The sequence below is a fragment of the Pituophis catenifer genome, unplaced genomic scaffold, assembly GCF_029215685.1.
Source record: "Pituophis catenifer annectens isolate HBS135680 unplaced genomic scaffold, rPitCat1.0.hap2 SCAF_17, whole genome shotgun sequence".
Taxonomy (NCBI): Eukaryota; Metazoa; Chordata; class Lepidosauria; order Squamata; family Colubridae; genus Pituophis; species Pituophis catenifer.
Window position 1 is genome coordinate 8,779,266 of NW_027256897.1, and position 15,939 is coordinate 8,795,204.

At 43.8% G+C, this 15,939-nt stretch overlaps 1 protein-coding gene across 1 annotated transcript in view; it reads left to right on the plus strand.

The window, feature by feature from the left end:
* RALGPS1 (Ral GEF with PH domain and SH3 binding motif 1) overlaps positions 1 to 15,939 on the plus strand; it is a 245,490-nt gene that overhangs the window by 144,608 nt on the left and 84,943 nt on the right. The window contains exons 4-6 of the mRNA XM_070955902.1: positions 159 to 248; positions 1,576 to 1,668; positions 12,957 to 13,083. Coding sequence (XP_070812003.1) covers positions 159 to 248; positions 1,576 to 1,668; positions 12,957 to 13,083 — 310 coding nt within the window. The remainder of the gene's footprint in view (positions 1 to 158; positions 249 to 1,575; positions 1,669 to 12,956; positions 13,084 to 15,939) is intronic.

Sequence of the window (15,939 nt, forward strand, 5' to 3'; positions counted from 1 at the left end):
AGTCGAGGGTCTACCTGTAGATCATTCTGGCGCCCTTAAATTTTGGGCCGTGGCTACTGATCGTCCTCTCTGAACAGACCAATTTATGCTGCCTGCTTTGCCTTGTCTTGATCCCTCAGCCGAAACACGTTTTAACTCTGTGAAATTATTCTTTCTAGGTCTGTTTCTGGGTGGTACGAGAAATTTTAACAGCCCAGACCTTAAAAATAAGGGCCGAGATCCTCAGCCACTTTGTGAAAATAGCAAAGGTGAGTTTGGGATGTTCACATTTCATTCTTTCTTGAAATATCGTTCCTTTTTGATATCAACCCTGCCTCTTTTGATACTGCTAGGAACAAGTTTCTTCCTTCCTTCCTTCCTTCCTTCCTTCCTTCCTTCCTTCCTTCCTTCCTTTTTCTCTCTCTTTCTCTCTCTTTCTCTTTCTTTCTCCCCCTCCCCTTTCTTTCTTTCTTTCTCTCTCTCTCTCTCTTTCTTTCTCTTTCTCTCTCTCTCTTTCTCTCTCTTTCTCTCCCCCTCTCTTTCTTTCTTTCTTTCTCTTTCTTTTTCTCTCTTTCTTTCTCTCTCTCCCCTCTCCTTCCTTTCTTTCTTTCTCTCTCTCTCTTTCTCTCCCTCTTTCTTTCTCTTTCTCTTTCTTTCTTTGTCTCTGTCTCTTTCTCTTTTTCTCTCTCTTTCTCTTTCTTTCTCTCTCTCTTTCTTTCTCACTCTCTCTTTTTTCTTTCTCTTTCTCTCCCTCTCCCTCTTTCTTTCTCTTTCTCTTTCTCTTTCTCTCTCTTTCTTTCTCTTTTTTCTTTCTTTCTTTCTTTCTTTCTTTCTTTCTTTCTTTCTTTCTTTCTCTCTCTCTCTCTCTCTCTCTCTCCCCCCCCCCTCTCTCTCTCTTTCTTTCTCTTTCTTTCCTTCTCGTAGGGATAATTTGGTCAGCAGAATTGCGAGTGGCTCCAGACTTTATCCAAACTTCCGAATGGCCCATCCAAGCTGATTCCTTGCTCAGGGTATATAAATTACTTCATTCGTTTGGCAAGCCAGCCAAAAAGACTTAAAAGCTTCCAGCTCAGCCCCTGAGAATTTATTTTCTCTCTTTCTCGTCTCCCACCTCAAAGCAACCCGACGGGAACTTCCTGCGAGGTGGGCTGATGAGTAGACAAGACAGCAGGCTCCCCCCCACCCCCCAAATCACCATTAAAATCTGTGACAAGCCCAGGCTTAACATCACAGCTGCCCCCACGAATCTGGCCGCCCTTCGTTTTTTTTAACGAAAGACTGGAGATGCTAAAATATCTGGAGCCGGGAGTGCTGAAACTTTCTAATACGCTTAAACTCTCTCTCGAAAAACGTTGGAAATGAACCGTGTAACCGTATCCCCTGCCTCCTGACATCTGGTCTTTACATTTTGTTTAAGTTTTTTGCATCAAAGTAAGGCCCAGTCTTTTGACTGTTCTATAATTTACAGTACGAACAGCGAACGTCTGGAAAAAGCGATTATTTTCTTGAACGAGCTGGAGCATTCCAAACCCATATGGGAAACTGATGGCATTTTTGATCTCTCTCTCTCTCTTTTTTTTTTTTTATTCCCCATAGAAACTTCTAGAACTGAACAACCTTCATTCTCTCATGTCTGTGGTGTCAGCTCTCCAAAGTGCACCTATTTTCAGGTTGACCAAAACCTGGGCCGTAAGTTACTCCGAATTTTTTTTTTATTATTATTATTATTTTATTTTGCATCCTGTCTCCCCAGTTCTTAAAATCTGTCTTCCCCATCTGAGATAGTATCGAAAAAGTCTGCTTTATTTTTCGCTGCCTTTGGAAAACGGTCTGGGTTTTAGCAGGTACTCCTCGACTTACGACCACAATGGAGCCCAGTTGCTAAGCGTGACAAGTTGTGAAGTGAGTTTTGCCCACTTTCACGACCACAATCGCGGCAGTTGTTAAGTTAGCAACATGGTTGTTAAGCGAATCTTGCTTCCCCGTTGACTTCGTGTGTCAGAAGGTCGCAAAAGCGGATCCCCCATAACCGTCATAAGCACAAACAGTTGCCAAGATTCTGAATTTTGATCTTGTGGCACCCTCCCTCCCCAGGGTCGTAAGCGTGTAAAACAGATTCCTAAATCCTCTTTTTTTCAGTGCCGTTGGAACTTTGAACAGCCACTAAACTGAGCTGTCGTAAGTCAAGGACAACCTGTATAGGGGAAATGTATGTAAAACGGTCGCTAAACGAACTTTCGTAAGTCGAGGACTTACCTGAACTCTTGTTTTTCCAAAAGAGGCACATTCGCTTCGGTTTTGAGAGTTACGACAGAAGCTACGTTGGGAGAGCTTTCCCCAGCGGTGTTTACAAATCCATAAAAATTACATTTTAACATTTTTAATCGGCTGGTGGAAACAGCAGCAGTGATTTAAGGCAGGATTCCTAAAATTACTTAGAAGCCAACTGCGCTGAGGAGGTCTTAAGTATTTCATAAATAAATGAAAATAAACAGAACTGAACTCCCTGTTTAATTGCTGTGGCTGAAGGCGTGTATATTCCGCTTTCAAATCACATTTTCCACTAAACATTATTCACTGTTTTGGGTTTGCAAAAAAAATTCTTCCTGCAGTTTTAATTAAATCTCTGCCATATGACGTAAGTTGCTTTTCTGCTCCTTGTATGGGGAGGGAAGCTTCAGTTAGGAAAATACATTTTGTAAGTGCTTTCTGTTTAAAACACCCACTGAGTTGTCACCGCTGTCCATTTAATTTCCGACTCCCAAATGTCACAGCAGTCCATTCTGTGACACAGAGGTTGTCGTTATTGATGGTGTTGAGACTGTAGAAAGAGGGCAGAGAAGAGCAACCAAGGTGATTAGGGGACTGGAGGCTCAAACATGCGATGAACGGTTGCAGGAATTGGGCATGGCTAGTCTAGTGAAGAGAAGGACCAGGGGAGACACGATAGCTGTCTTCCAATATTTGAGGGGCTGCCATAGAGAGAAGGGGGTCAAGCTGTTTTCCAAAGCGAAAGAAAGAAAGAAAGAAAGAAAGAAAGAAAGAAAGATATCTGAGTGAACCATAGTTGGACAGAAGACATGGCTAGTCTAGTGAAGAGAAGGACCAGGGGAGACACGATAGCTGTCTTCCAATATTTGAGGGGCTGCCATAGAGAGAAGGGGGTCAAGCTATTTTCCAAAGCAAAAGAAAGAAAGAAAGAAAGAAAGAAAGAAAGAAAGAAAGAAAGAAAGAAAGAAAGAAAGAAAGACAGACAGACAGACAGACAGACAGAAAGAAAGAAAGAAAGAAAGAAAGAAAGAAAGAAAGAAAGAAAGAAAGAAAGAAAGAAAGAAAGATATCTGAGTGAACCATAGTTGGACAGAAGACATGGCTAGTCTAGTGAAGAGAAGGACCAGGGGAGACACGATAGCAGTCTTCCAATATTTGAGGGGCTGCCACAGAGAGGAGGAAGGGGGTCAAGCTCTTTTCCAAAGGCCAGACAAGGAATAATGGATGGAAACTGACCAAGGAGAGATTCAACCTGGAAATAAGGAGACAGTGAGAACAATCAACCCATGGAACAGAAGTTGCCTTCAGAAGTTGTGGGAGCTTCATCCCTGGAAGCTTTCAAGAAGGGACTGGACTGCCATCTGTCAGAAATGGTGTAGGGTCTCCTGCTTGGATGGGGGGTTGGACTAGATGACCTACAAGGTCCCTTCCAACTCTCTTAATCTGTAAGGGATATTGAGACTCTAGAAAGAGTGCAGAGAAGAGCAACCAAGAGGATTAAGGGCCCAGAGGCTAAAACAGACGATGAACAGTTGCAGGAACTGGGCATGGCTAGTTTAGTGAAGAGAAGGACCGGGGGAGACATAATAGCAGTCTTCCAATATTTGGGGGGGCTGCCACAGAGAGAAGGGGGTCAATGACCTACAAAGTCCCTTCCAACTCTGTTAATCTGTAAAGGTCCAGAAATTAAAATGAAACCTGCCCCCAAATTTCCAAAGAAATAAAAATTAGTTATTATCATGATACTTGAGTCTTCGGAGAGGGGCGGCATATAAATTGAATTAATTAAATTAAATTAATGATTAAAACAATCAGAAGTGAGGGGAAAAAAATAAAACCATTTCCTTACAGGCAGTCCTCGACTTACGGCCACGGTTGAGCCCAACATTTCTGTCGCTAAGCGAGGCAGTCGTTAAGTGAGTTTCACCCCCGTTTTACGACCTTTCGTGCCACACTTGTTTCGGCGAATCACTGCAGTTGTTAAGTTAATAATGCAGCTGGCTTTGCTTGTCCGAAGGTCGCAAAAGGAGCTCCCTTGACCACGGGACAGCTGCGCCGTCATAAATGCAAGTCAGTTGCCAAGCGGGTGAGAATTTGGATCACGTGACCACGGGGATGCTGCAACGGTCATTAAGTGTGAAAAACAGTCATAGGTCGTTTTTTTTCCGAGCCTTCATAACTTCAAACCGTCACTAAACGAGCTGTTATATGTTGAGGACTAGTTGAAGACGATGTCTTTTATCAGATAAAAGTTTGACATCACTTTACTTGTGGGAATAAGCTTGCTCTTAGCATCCCACTTTATGTCCGTCATTGTAGGGAGCCACTACCGAAAGAGGCTGGGGATTTAACTGTACACACCCACAATATTCATTTTGTCTTTGAATCAGTAACACACCCTTTGTAACGTGGGAGAACTGTGGTTGCGTTGACAAGTATGACTTCAAGGCTCCGTCGTCAATCATGTAACGCCTTGGATCCTGGCTAATGATGGCTTGCGAGTTTATTTAATAAATGGGACAGGAACATTAAAATCCATTGCACAAATAATTACGAGCCATAATGGAATGTTTCCACCCATTGCTTCTTTTCCTGCCCTCAGGTGCTTTGGAGAATAGCTTGACTGCCTCTTCTTTGGGGCAGCCCCTGTGATATTGGAAGACTGCTGTCATGTCTCCCCTGGTCCTTCTTTTCATTAAACTAGACATACCCAGTTCCTGCAACCGTCCTTCATATGTTTTAGCCTCCAGTCCCCTAATCATCTTTGTTGCTCTTCTCTGCACTCTTTCTAAGCTCTCTGCATATTTTTTTGTATTGTGGTGACCAGAATTGGACATCATCAATCAATATGTCAGACTTGAGTCCAATATTTTGGTCACTGCAGAATAACAGAATAACAGTGTTGGGAGGGAATTTTACCTCTTTCTTTCTTTCTTTCTTTCTTTCTTTCTTTCTTTCTTTCTTTCTTTCTTTCTTTCTTTTTCTTCTTTCTCTCTCTCTCCCCCTTCCTTCCTTTCTCTCTCTCTCTCCTCCTTCCTTCCTTCCTTTCTCCTTCCTTCCTTTCTCTCTTTCTCTCCTCCTTCCTTTCTTCCTTTCTCCTTCCTTCCTTTCTCTCTCTCCTCCTTCCTTTCTTCCTCCCTCCCTTCCTTTCTCTCTCTCTCCTCCTTCCTTCCTTCCTCCTCCCTCCCTCTCTTCCTTTCTCTGTCTCTTCTTCTTCCTTTCTCCTTCCTTCCTTCCTTTCTCTCCCTCCTTCCTTCCTTCCTTCTTCCTTCCTCCCTCCCTCCGTTTCTCTCTCTCTCTTCTTCCTTTCTTTCTCCTTCCTCCTTCCTTCCTCCCTCCCTCCCTTCCTTTTTCTCTCTCCTTCCTCCCTCCCTCCCTTTCTCTCTCTCTCTCTCTCGTTCTTCCTTTCTTTCTCCTCCCTTCCTTCCTCTCTCCTTCTTCCTTTCTTTCACCTTCTTTCCTTTCTCTCTCTCTCCTTCTTCCTTTCTTTCTCCTTCCTTCCTTTCTTAAGTCAAGCTTGCTAGAAAAAAGTGAGAACCTTGAAAAGAGAAGCTTGTAAGTTGATAATGCAGCTGTAAAATGGAAGCCAGGCTATCAGTTACTCTTGGTTGGGCCCTTCCTACATTAGGAGCAGCTAAAACAAACGAGCGAATCCCTAAATGTTGATTTAGGAACATTTCAAGTAGTCCTCGACTTAAAACAGTTCGTTTAGTGACCGTTCGAAGTTACAACAGCGTTGAAAAAAAAATAACACAACCGTTTTTCACACTTACGACCATTGGCGATAGATTAGACAGAGATGCAGAAGGCAGAGATAGAGATAGAAGACAAATTAAGAGTTAAGATTAAAGAGAGGCAGACAGATAGATATAAAAGAAAGAGAGAAGGTAGATTAGATAGATTTGAATAGAGAGAAAAAAGAGAAAATAGATCAGATAGATTTTGAGGATACATTAGAGATAAGATGATGAACAAAACTCCGCATTGGCGACAGGAATGGTATCCGGCCATTCAAACACTCTGCTAGCTCCATTCAGTTGCCCAGACTCCACCCTGCAAAGGGATTATGGAATCGTTAAAAGAAGATGATGATGATTAGAGATAAATTGACAGAGATAGACAGACAGACAGAAACCTGTGTGTGTCTCTGTGTACACAGTATGTACCTTCACAACATCTTCCTCAAATCATCCTTAAGATATATTTAACTCACCAAACCCGCGTCCATAATACTCACAGGATACTAAACCGTGTTTGATTTGCTGCTAGGCCAGGAAGGGGGTGTGTAAAGAGGGATTTGGGAGCAATTCGGAGCCCGTTGATCTTTTATGCACATTTTATATTTTCTCGGGACAGGAAACGATAGATTAGAACAAAACCCTCTTTATTGAAACTGTGGTGTTGGATTTAATTTTTTTTTCCAGTTCTAAGAAATATTGTCCAAAACAGTAAATAAAGATTATGTTTATGGAATTCTGCCGTGGGAGTTTTGAAGTTTAAGAGGCTTTGGAGCGGAACCATCCAATTTTTACTGCGATGGGTTTTACTTCTGCGTCTGTAAACTTCACGTTTCTGCAAATCGCATCATATTAATTGCATTTAAAAAAAAGAAAAGAATGCATTGGTACCATCGTAAGCAAATTGGCACAGGGCCCTTCACTTATAGTGACGACGTTACGAAGTTACATAAGCCACTGAAAAAAGTGACTTACGACCTTTTTTCCACACTTAACAACCTTTGCAGCGTCCCCACAATCATGCGATCAAAACTTCAGATGCTTGGCAACTGACTTGTACTTATGACAGTTGCAGCATCCTGGGGGGAGGGGTCACATGATCCACCTTTGCGACCTTCTAATGAGCAAAGTCGATGGGGCAGCCAGATTCACCCGACAACCAGGTTACTAACTTATCAACTGCGGTGATTCTCACGTAACATCAATTTTGGGCTCAATTGTGGTCGTAAATCGAGGACTACCTATACCCGTGATGGCGAACCTATGGCACGCGTGCCACAGGTGGCACGTGGAGCCATATCTGTGCCCTTCAGCGCATAAGCATGCACTGGCCAACTGATTTTCGGGCCTTCCGGACCCACCTGAAGTCGGGAAACGGGCTGTTTCCAGCCTCCGCAGGGCCTCCGGTAGGGAGGGAAGGCAGTTTTCACCCTCCCCAGGCTCCAAGAAAGTCTCTGGAGCCTGGGGAGGGCAAAAAAAACGGGCCTACCGAGCCCACCATGCCATCACATACCAAAAGTGGGGGTCGCGCAGGGGGGGGTTGTCGCGTGCACATGCACAGGGGGTGGGGTGCATTGAATCATAGGTGTGGGCACCACGCTCTCTCCGCTTTTGGCACATGACGGCAAAAAGCTTAGCCATCGCTAACCTATACAATCTGTGGTAGCAAAAAACTTATTCCTTTTGGGGTTTTTTTTTATATAAAAGTTTTTTTATTTTTATTTCTCATAAACATACATACATGTACAATCTCTTAACCATTATTAATCATACATGTTATCTTTAGACTTTCATATGAGTTCATTCTACATCCTAAAAATTGAAAATCTCTTCGGAGTTGCCCTTCTAGCATTCCATATCTCCCTTATTTCACAACGACCCTTCCTCTCCTTCTCCTCTCTTTCCCTTCCCTTCCACCTTCCCTCCTTTTCAACTTTCTTCTTTCCTCCTCCTTCCCCTTCTTTTCCCCCCACTCCTCCCCTCTTCCTCTCTTCCTACTCTTATTTCTCCTCCCTTCCTTCCACTCCTTTTCCCTTCCTTCTCTCTCTCTCTCCTTTCCTCTCTTTCTCCCCTCTTTCCCTTCCCTTCCACCTTCCCTCCTTTTCAACTTTCTTCTTTCCTCCTCTCCTTCCCCTTCTTTTCCCCCCACTCCTCCCCTCTTCCTCTCTTCCTACTCTTATTTCTCCTCCCTTTCTTCCACTCCTTTTCCCTTCCTTCTCTCTCTCTCTCCTTTCCTCTCTTTCTCCCCTCTTTCCCTTCCCTTCCACCTTCCCTCCTTTTCAACTTTCTTCTTTCCTCCTCTCCTTCCCCTTCTTTTCCCCCCACTCCTCCCCTCTCTTTCTAACCCTCTCTCCTACTCTTATTCCCCCTCCCTTTCTTCCTCTCCTTTTCCCTTCTTTCTCTCTCTCTCTCTCTCTCTCTCCTTTGCTCCCTTCTCCTCTCTTCTTTCTATCTATCCCTCTACAAACACTTTTTCCTTTTGGATTTCCTTTTTGTTTTTGTTTTTTAAAAAAGGACAATCCTCCTAACATTGTTCAAAATGCACTCTGTGATTGGTTTCCTAAACATTTTTTCCAAATCTATACAAATTAATGCAACGTAAGAAATTGTTTCTGTTTTTAGCTGCGGCGAGTCGCCGTTGCGAAACATTTTCCTAGCAGAAATAAAATGGATGCAGCATCCAGAAACCGAGTTAAATTTCCTATTATTAGACGTTGTTGCAAAACATTAGAAAAGGCAAATGCCTCTTTTACAGCCTCTATAAATCATAAAACTATGGGAAAAAAAGTTACGAAAAGCTCTGAAAAACTAAACACCAAAATGATGGTTATAACCGATCATCATTTCTCAATTGCATTAACAATATTTTTCTCTCGTACATTGCACAAATGTTATTTTGGAGAGAAATATTGTAAAAAAAAAAAGATGATTTAACAGGGTCGTGTTTCAAGATGTGTTTACGTGTCTTTTCTTTCTCGGTTCTTTTTAAATTTCTTTTTAAAAGTCCTAATTGCCCTTTTGAGAATGGGCCTAATCCCAGTTCAGATATGTACGCTGATGTCCCTCACATGCCTGCTTCAAGGGTGGACTGCTGGGGGATTGCAGGGGTTCGGCAGAACCTCTAGCTAAGATTCTGTGCAGTTCGGAGAACCCCCAAATCCCATTCCTGGCTGGCCCTGCCCACCTCACTTCACCCCTCCCCTCCCAAGAATCCCCATGTGGCCTCGGGGAGGGCGAAAACAGGCCTACCGGAAGTTTGGGAAGGCTGGAAATGGGCCCATTTTGGGCCTCCAGAGGGCTTCTGGAGCCTGGGGAGGCCATTTCTGTCCTTCCGGAGGCTCGAGTAAAGCCTCCGGAGCCTGGGGAGGGCAAAAAGCTCCTACCCCCCGCCATAGTGCAGGAGGCCGACTAGACCACACCCACCATGGCCACGCCCACCCAGCAACCGGTCAGAGAACCCCTTGCTAAAAGTTTTGAAGATCGCCCCTGGCCTGCTCACGTGCGCTTATTTGGTGGAGAACTGGCCTTAAAAAGCCAAGATCTCTGAACTGTTCAAGCCATGATTTTGACAGTATGTCGGAGATCCAGCCAAACTTACCATATTTTTTCGAACTATTAAGGCACACCGGAGTATAAGACGCACCAAGATTTCGAAGAGGAAAACAAGAAAAAAGAATTAGTTTTTGGCCTCCGTGCATCCGGTTTTGTCCCTCCCCGGGCGCCAGGAGCACTCTGCAGGCCTCCAAAATCCTCTGCGCATCCCGTTTTTGCAAAAAAATGGTATAAACGGGACACGCGGGGCGGGGTTTTGGGAGGCCAGAAATGGCCGTATTCAGTCTGTAAGGCGCACCCTCTTTTGTGGGGGGGCAAAGTGTGTCTTATACTCCGAAAAGTACGGTATATTTGATAACAGCTTTTTGGGGAGGGAGGGAAGAGTTGTCTCGGTTTAACTGTGGATCATCAGAAACATTCCATTCTTATGACGCGAGGGGTAGGGTGTTTGTTTGTTTTTAAGAGATATACTTTCCAAGGATAATAAGATGGAGTTCTTTCCTCCACATCTGGAACCCAGTGAGCGATTGCCTTAATTATAGAGAATAAAGAGCTAATAGCATCTTCGGCACAACGGATCGTTTAACATTTCCCGTCAGGTTTCTTGCAGCGTTTGGAAGGGGTTTAGATTTATCATGGAAGTGGATAGCTGGCCTGTGGTGGGAAGGAATGACGTCTCCACGCAAGTATTGAATTAGAGTAGCACTTTCTTGGCTAGGAACCTCCTTAGCTTGGCAGAATTAGAGAATGACAGAGTTGGAAGGCACCTCGGAGATCTTCTAGTCCATCTCAAGCTGGAGACCCTATATCAATGATAGCTAACCTTTTCCGGACCGAGTGCCCAAAGTGCCCGAATCCCCAAAATGCAATACGTATGCGACCCGCTCGCGCAGGTCCTCTCGCACATGCCCTGCTTCCCACGCACGCACAGCAGAGACCCTACGACCAGTTGTCCGGCGGAGGCGTGCATGAATGCACGGCAGAGCTGAACTGGGGGAACAGCTCACGTGCCAACAGAGAAGGTGCTGCGTGCCACTTGTGGCACGCGTGCCATAGGTTCACCATCACGGCCCTATACAGTTCCAGAGAAATGGCCATCCAGTCTCTTCTTGGAGAGCCTTCTAGTCCAGCCTACACCACTTCAGACAAATGGTTAGCCAACATCTTCTTAAAAACTTCCAGTGTTGGTGCATTCACAACTTCTGGAGGCCAGTTGTTCCACTGATTAACTGTTCTCACTGTCAGGAAATTTCTCTTTAGTTCTAGGTTGCTTCTCTCCTTGATGAGTTTCCACCCGTTGCTTCTTGTCCTGCCCTCAGGTGCTTTGGAGAATAGCTTGACTGCCTCTTCTTTGGAGCAGCCCCTGAGATATTGGAAGACTGCTATCATGTCTCCCCTAGTCTTTCTTTTCGTTAAACTAGACATTCCCAATTCCTGCAACCGTTCTTCCTATGTTTTAGCTTCTTTGTTGAAAGTTGGCATGTCAATCAAATCGCAGGCAGTTTCGATCAAAACTGTTGCCACACCTCTCTTCCCACCCCGATTAGGAAGAGAGGTGTGGTCTGACTTTAAAAGGACGCCCAACTTAATTTTGGGAAATGCTTGAAAGTTTTCATCCCCTGTTCCCCAAAAGATGATGCCCAACTGGCCTGTTCTCTCATCGGCATGCGCAGAAGCATGTGGGCGGAGCAATCCACCACTCTTCCTAATCCAGATTACCTTTTCTCCATCTTGGTTCTTTCCCCTTTGGCTCCCAGGTCTTTTAATTTATGCATTATTTAAAAAAAAAAAAAAAAAGCAATGAACGTTGTTTAGAACTATTCTAGAGGAACTTGCTCCCTCGTATAAACATTCCCTAACATCAGCGGGAGTTCAATCTCCATTGAAAATTCAGTAGGATTTGCTAATCTGCAAAAAATGGACCCAATTCTAGCCATGCCTGGACCTTTTCCCATCTTCATTTCAAAACAATTAAAAAAAAAAATCTTCTGTCTCTGCTATCAGCGACAAGGATCTGAACTGTGTGTGTCATCTTTTGGGGAACGGGGGACGAAAACTTTCAAGCATTTCCCAAAATTAAGTTGGGCGTCCTTTTAAAGTCAAGACGGCAGCAATCCCAGATTTTTTCCTTCTTCTCCGATTGGAAAAGAGCATCGAATCAAGGACATTAATTGCTTTAACGAGGAGCACATGGCATTTTTCTCATGCTTTGAACATCTGTGCAACCCCTTTCAGGGCTGAAAACAAAACCATTAAAATAAGAGACTTTGACCGATTTTGATCGATCGGGTATGTAACTCGACAGGAAAGTTTCCAAGGCATCTGGTTGGATGGGTTTTTTTTCCCCTCCTCCTTGATTTCTCAGTCGGCGCTACAAAGGGAAAACAAAAGTAAAGGTAGTCCTCGAATTACGAACGCAGTTGAGCCCCGAAATTTCTGTTGCTAAGCGAGGCAGCTGTGAAGTGAACTTTGCTCCATTTTCACGACGTTTTCTCACGCCAAGGTGGTGTGCGGTTGTTAAGTTTGTGACACGGTTGTGAAATGACTCTGGCTTCCCCATCGACCTGGCTTGTCAAAAGGTCGCAAACGGGGATGATGCAACCGTCGTAAATGTGAACCAGCTGGATTTTGGTCACGTGACTACGGGGATGCCCGCAACGGTCATAAGTGTGAAAAGCGGGCCCTTTCCAACTCTCGCATCTGCTATTCTATTCTAAATCTCTGGGTTGCTTTGACCGACTCTTAATATATTTTCTAAGAAAGAAAATATAAAGGCAGAAATGGCAAGAGCACTGAGACTTATATACCGCTTGACAGTGCTTTCCATCCCTCTCTAAGCGGTTTTACAACAATCTGGGTCAGTGGCGAAATTCAATTTTTTTTACTACCGGTTCTGTGGGTGTGGCGTGGCTTGGTGGGCGTGGCAAGGGAAGGATACTGCAAAATCCCCATTTCCCCCACTCCTGGGGGACGGATGCTGCAAAATCTCCATTCCCACCCGACTCCAGGTGAAGGATACTGCAAAATCCCCATTTCCCCCCACTTCTGGGGGAAGGATATTGCAAAATCTCCATTCCCACCCTACTCTAGGGCCAGCCAGAAGTGGTATTTGCCGGTTCTCCGAACTACTCAAAATTTCCACTACCGGTTCTCCAGAACCTTTCAGAACCTGCCGGATTTCACCCCTGATCTGGTTCCTCATTTTACCCACCTCGGAAGGATGGAAGGCCCAAGTCAACCTTGAGCCTGGAGAGATTCGAACTGCCAAATTGCAGTCAGCCGGCAGTCGGCAGAAGTAGCCTGCAGTACCGCACTCTAACCACTGCGCCACTGTGGCTCAACGGTGTTTTCTTCTGTTTTTAACCCTTTCTAAGCTGTAAACCGTATCCCCCCTCTTTTGATTTATTTTGTCTTCAGCTTTTGAACCGCAAGGACAAGACCACTTTCGAGAAGCTGGACTACTTAATGTCGAAGGAAGACAATTACAAGAGGATGCGAGAGTACATCCGATGCTTGAAGATGGTGCCCTGCATTCCTTATCTGGGTAAGTTAAATTAAAACTATTTTATTTTCCCTCGTTTATCTGCCGTAAAGCGTCTTCGGTAACCGCGCTTCTCCTTCTGAGTAATAGACAAGTCTGGACTTACTGAATCCATCCTATTTCAAGTCAATGAGCTCGGTTGTTTGTTGTTTTAATTTTCACAAACCGGCAACACCCCTCTCTCGTGTGAGGAAGGAACAGCTCCCACATGCCGTGAAATATTCCCCAGAATAGGTCAGTTATTCTTACACAGATGTCCTCACCAGATACTTGGCACCGGAGCCATGCAAACTTCTCCAAAGTCTAGAAGCGTTCTCATCGAGACATGGTGACTCTGAAGCTGGCCTGAACTGAGGCCATCTTGGGAGGCTTCAGCGTTTATTTATTTATTATTTATTAATCAAATTTCTATACCGTCCTACTCCCGAAGGACTCAGGGCGGTGAACAGCCAAGATAAAATACAGACAATATAAATATTAAAAATCCCTTAAAATTATTAAATATTTTGGCCGAAACACAGATTAAAACACCCAATTTATAAAATCACGAATTCAAAAATTTAAAATTTAAGAATTTAAAAGAGGGGAGTTAGGCCAGGCCAGCTTGCTGAAATAGAAAAGTTTTGAGAGCACGGCGAAACGTGCGCAGGTCCGGGATCTTCCGTATCTCTGGGGGGAGCTCGTTCCAGATGGTAGGTGCCCCCACAGAGAAGGCTCTCCCCCTGGGGGCCGCCAGTCAACACTGTTTGGCCGACGGCACCCTGAGGAGCCCCTCTCTATGGGAGCGTACTGGTCGGTGAGAGGCTATTGGTAGCAGAAGGCGGTCTCGTAGATCTCGTAGTGCGTTGCCACAACAGAGATGAGGGATAGGGATAGTGGAATAGAGATAGTTGGGGTTTTGTAGACAAAGCAAAATAGTTTCCCCTTGAGAACCAAGGGCATTCCCACAGGTGGCTGACGAGAGGAGGAGTGAAGTTTCCGAGCAACCGGACAGCACCTTGATTGGTCCGCATGACCGATTGTTTGGGGAAGAGGGGAAAACTTTTAATTAAGTGAAAACCGCGGGAACTTTTAGAGTCGGTTTTCACCAGTCCGTGCCAATACGATATATCCAATGAACCCTTTTCTTTGAGGAATCTACTTACCTCGGAATTCTGTTTGCTATGGGTGTATTATTTGGAACCCTGACAGAGACAAGGCAAATTCTCTACAGTGAGGCTCCTTTGCCAGATTTCCCCGTAAACGTATTTTGGGGTAAAGTTTCACAATCTGGTGATCCCCCTTTACCTGTTTTTAGACGAACGACAAGGATGAACCATCTTAAGTTAAATGGCGGTAACAGAGATTTTTATCCCAACAGGAAGTGTTGCCCCTTGTTGACTATATTTTCATGTGATACTGTAAGTTATTATAATGCTGTACTGTCCATTATAGTAAAACCAGGTTCTTCCCAGATAGCACATTGATAGCAAGGCATTTAAATGTGCGGGAAGTGATGGTTTGGATGAGATGGTCTTTGGGATTGTGGAACCATGTTCCTTGAGGACCGTCTCCGTGAAGCTCTGGTCTGGTTGACAGATTTAATTGAATGATTTAAAGCTAAAGCTATATTATCCGTTTAGTCCAAGTCATTTGAATTTATTGCTCGAAAATGGGCCAAGGAGCCTTTGTCAGCCCATTTTTCTTGGCGCTTCTGCTGTTTGGCCTTTGTTGGCATTGCTGGATGTGATGCTAACGTGACATTAGTGTCTGTGTTTATTTTGTGCTGCTTTTCTGAGCAATTTTAAGAAATGCTTCCTTTCATTTATGAAAGGCAGATACTTGGAAGATAAAATCCGCTTGTTCATGGTTCAGTGCTCCAATTAAAAGGGATTTGCTTTCCACCTGAGCCTAAATGGAAAGAAACTTTGATTTCGTTCGAGAAAAATTTGCTTTCTAGCTCTCTCTTAGATTACGGTACTTTGTAGGTTTGGGTCGAGAGGAAAAGCTAAGCTTGAACGGAAAGTTGGGCCAAGAGGGAAGATACACCTGTTGATCCCTTCCTGAAGATTAATCGGGGATTTGTTATGAATTGTTTTAATTCTGCCATTGCACTGATCATTACAAGGGACAAGAAGAATTCCTGGATTTGCAAGAGGATTTGGTGTTTTTTTAAAATATATATATAATATAACATATATATATAATACAAGGTATACAAGTTGAATTAATAAAATAAATATAAATGCAGAAATTGCAAGGGGAATGTTTAGGAGTTGTTCTGGATAGCGAGATGGGTGGCTTATGAATTTAATAAATAAATAAGGACTTGTGTGGGGGGGTCCTTGGTGTTCTCAGAGCTTGGTTGTTTTCTTGTAGACGTTTCATTACCCAGCGAGGTAACTTCATCATAGCTAGTGAGGATAGGTAAGGACAAAACTGAAAATTGGGGGATTGGATAGATGGATGGATGGATAATGAAGATGGATGGATGGATGGATGGATGGATGGATGGATGGATAGATAGATAGATAGATAGATAGATAGATAGATAGATAGATAGATAGATAGATATAAATAGAAGATGTATGTTTGGATGGACATATATCTGTTGTCTTTATGAACTTTATTATTTAGGTTTTAAGAAGAAGGGGATGGTATAGGACAAAAGACAGAATCATTTATTTTCCCATTGATTTATTCTTCACCTACCTATTTTCTGCACTTTCTCCATTTCTCCTGTTTGATTTTTTTTTTTTTTTTTTTGGCTTTAATTTATATGCCGCCCTTCTCCGGAGACTCAGGGCGGCTTACAATGCGTTAAGCAATAGCCTTCATACTTTTGTATATTTTATACAAAGTCAGCTTCTTGCCCCCACA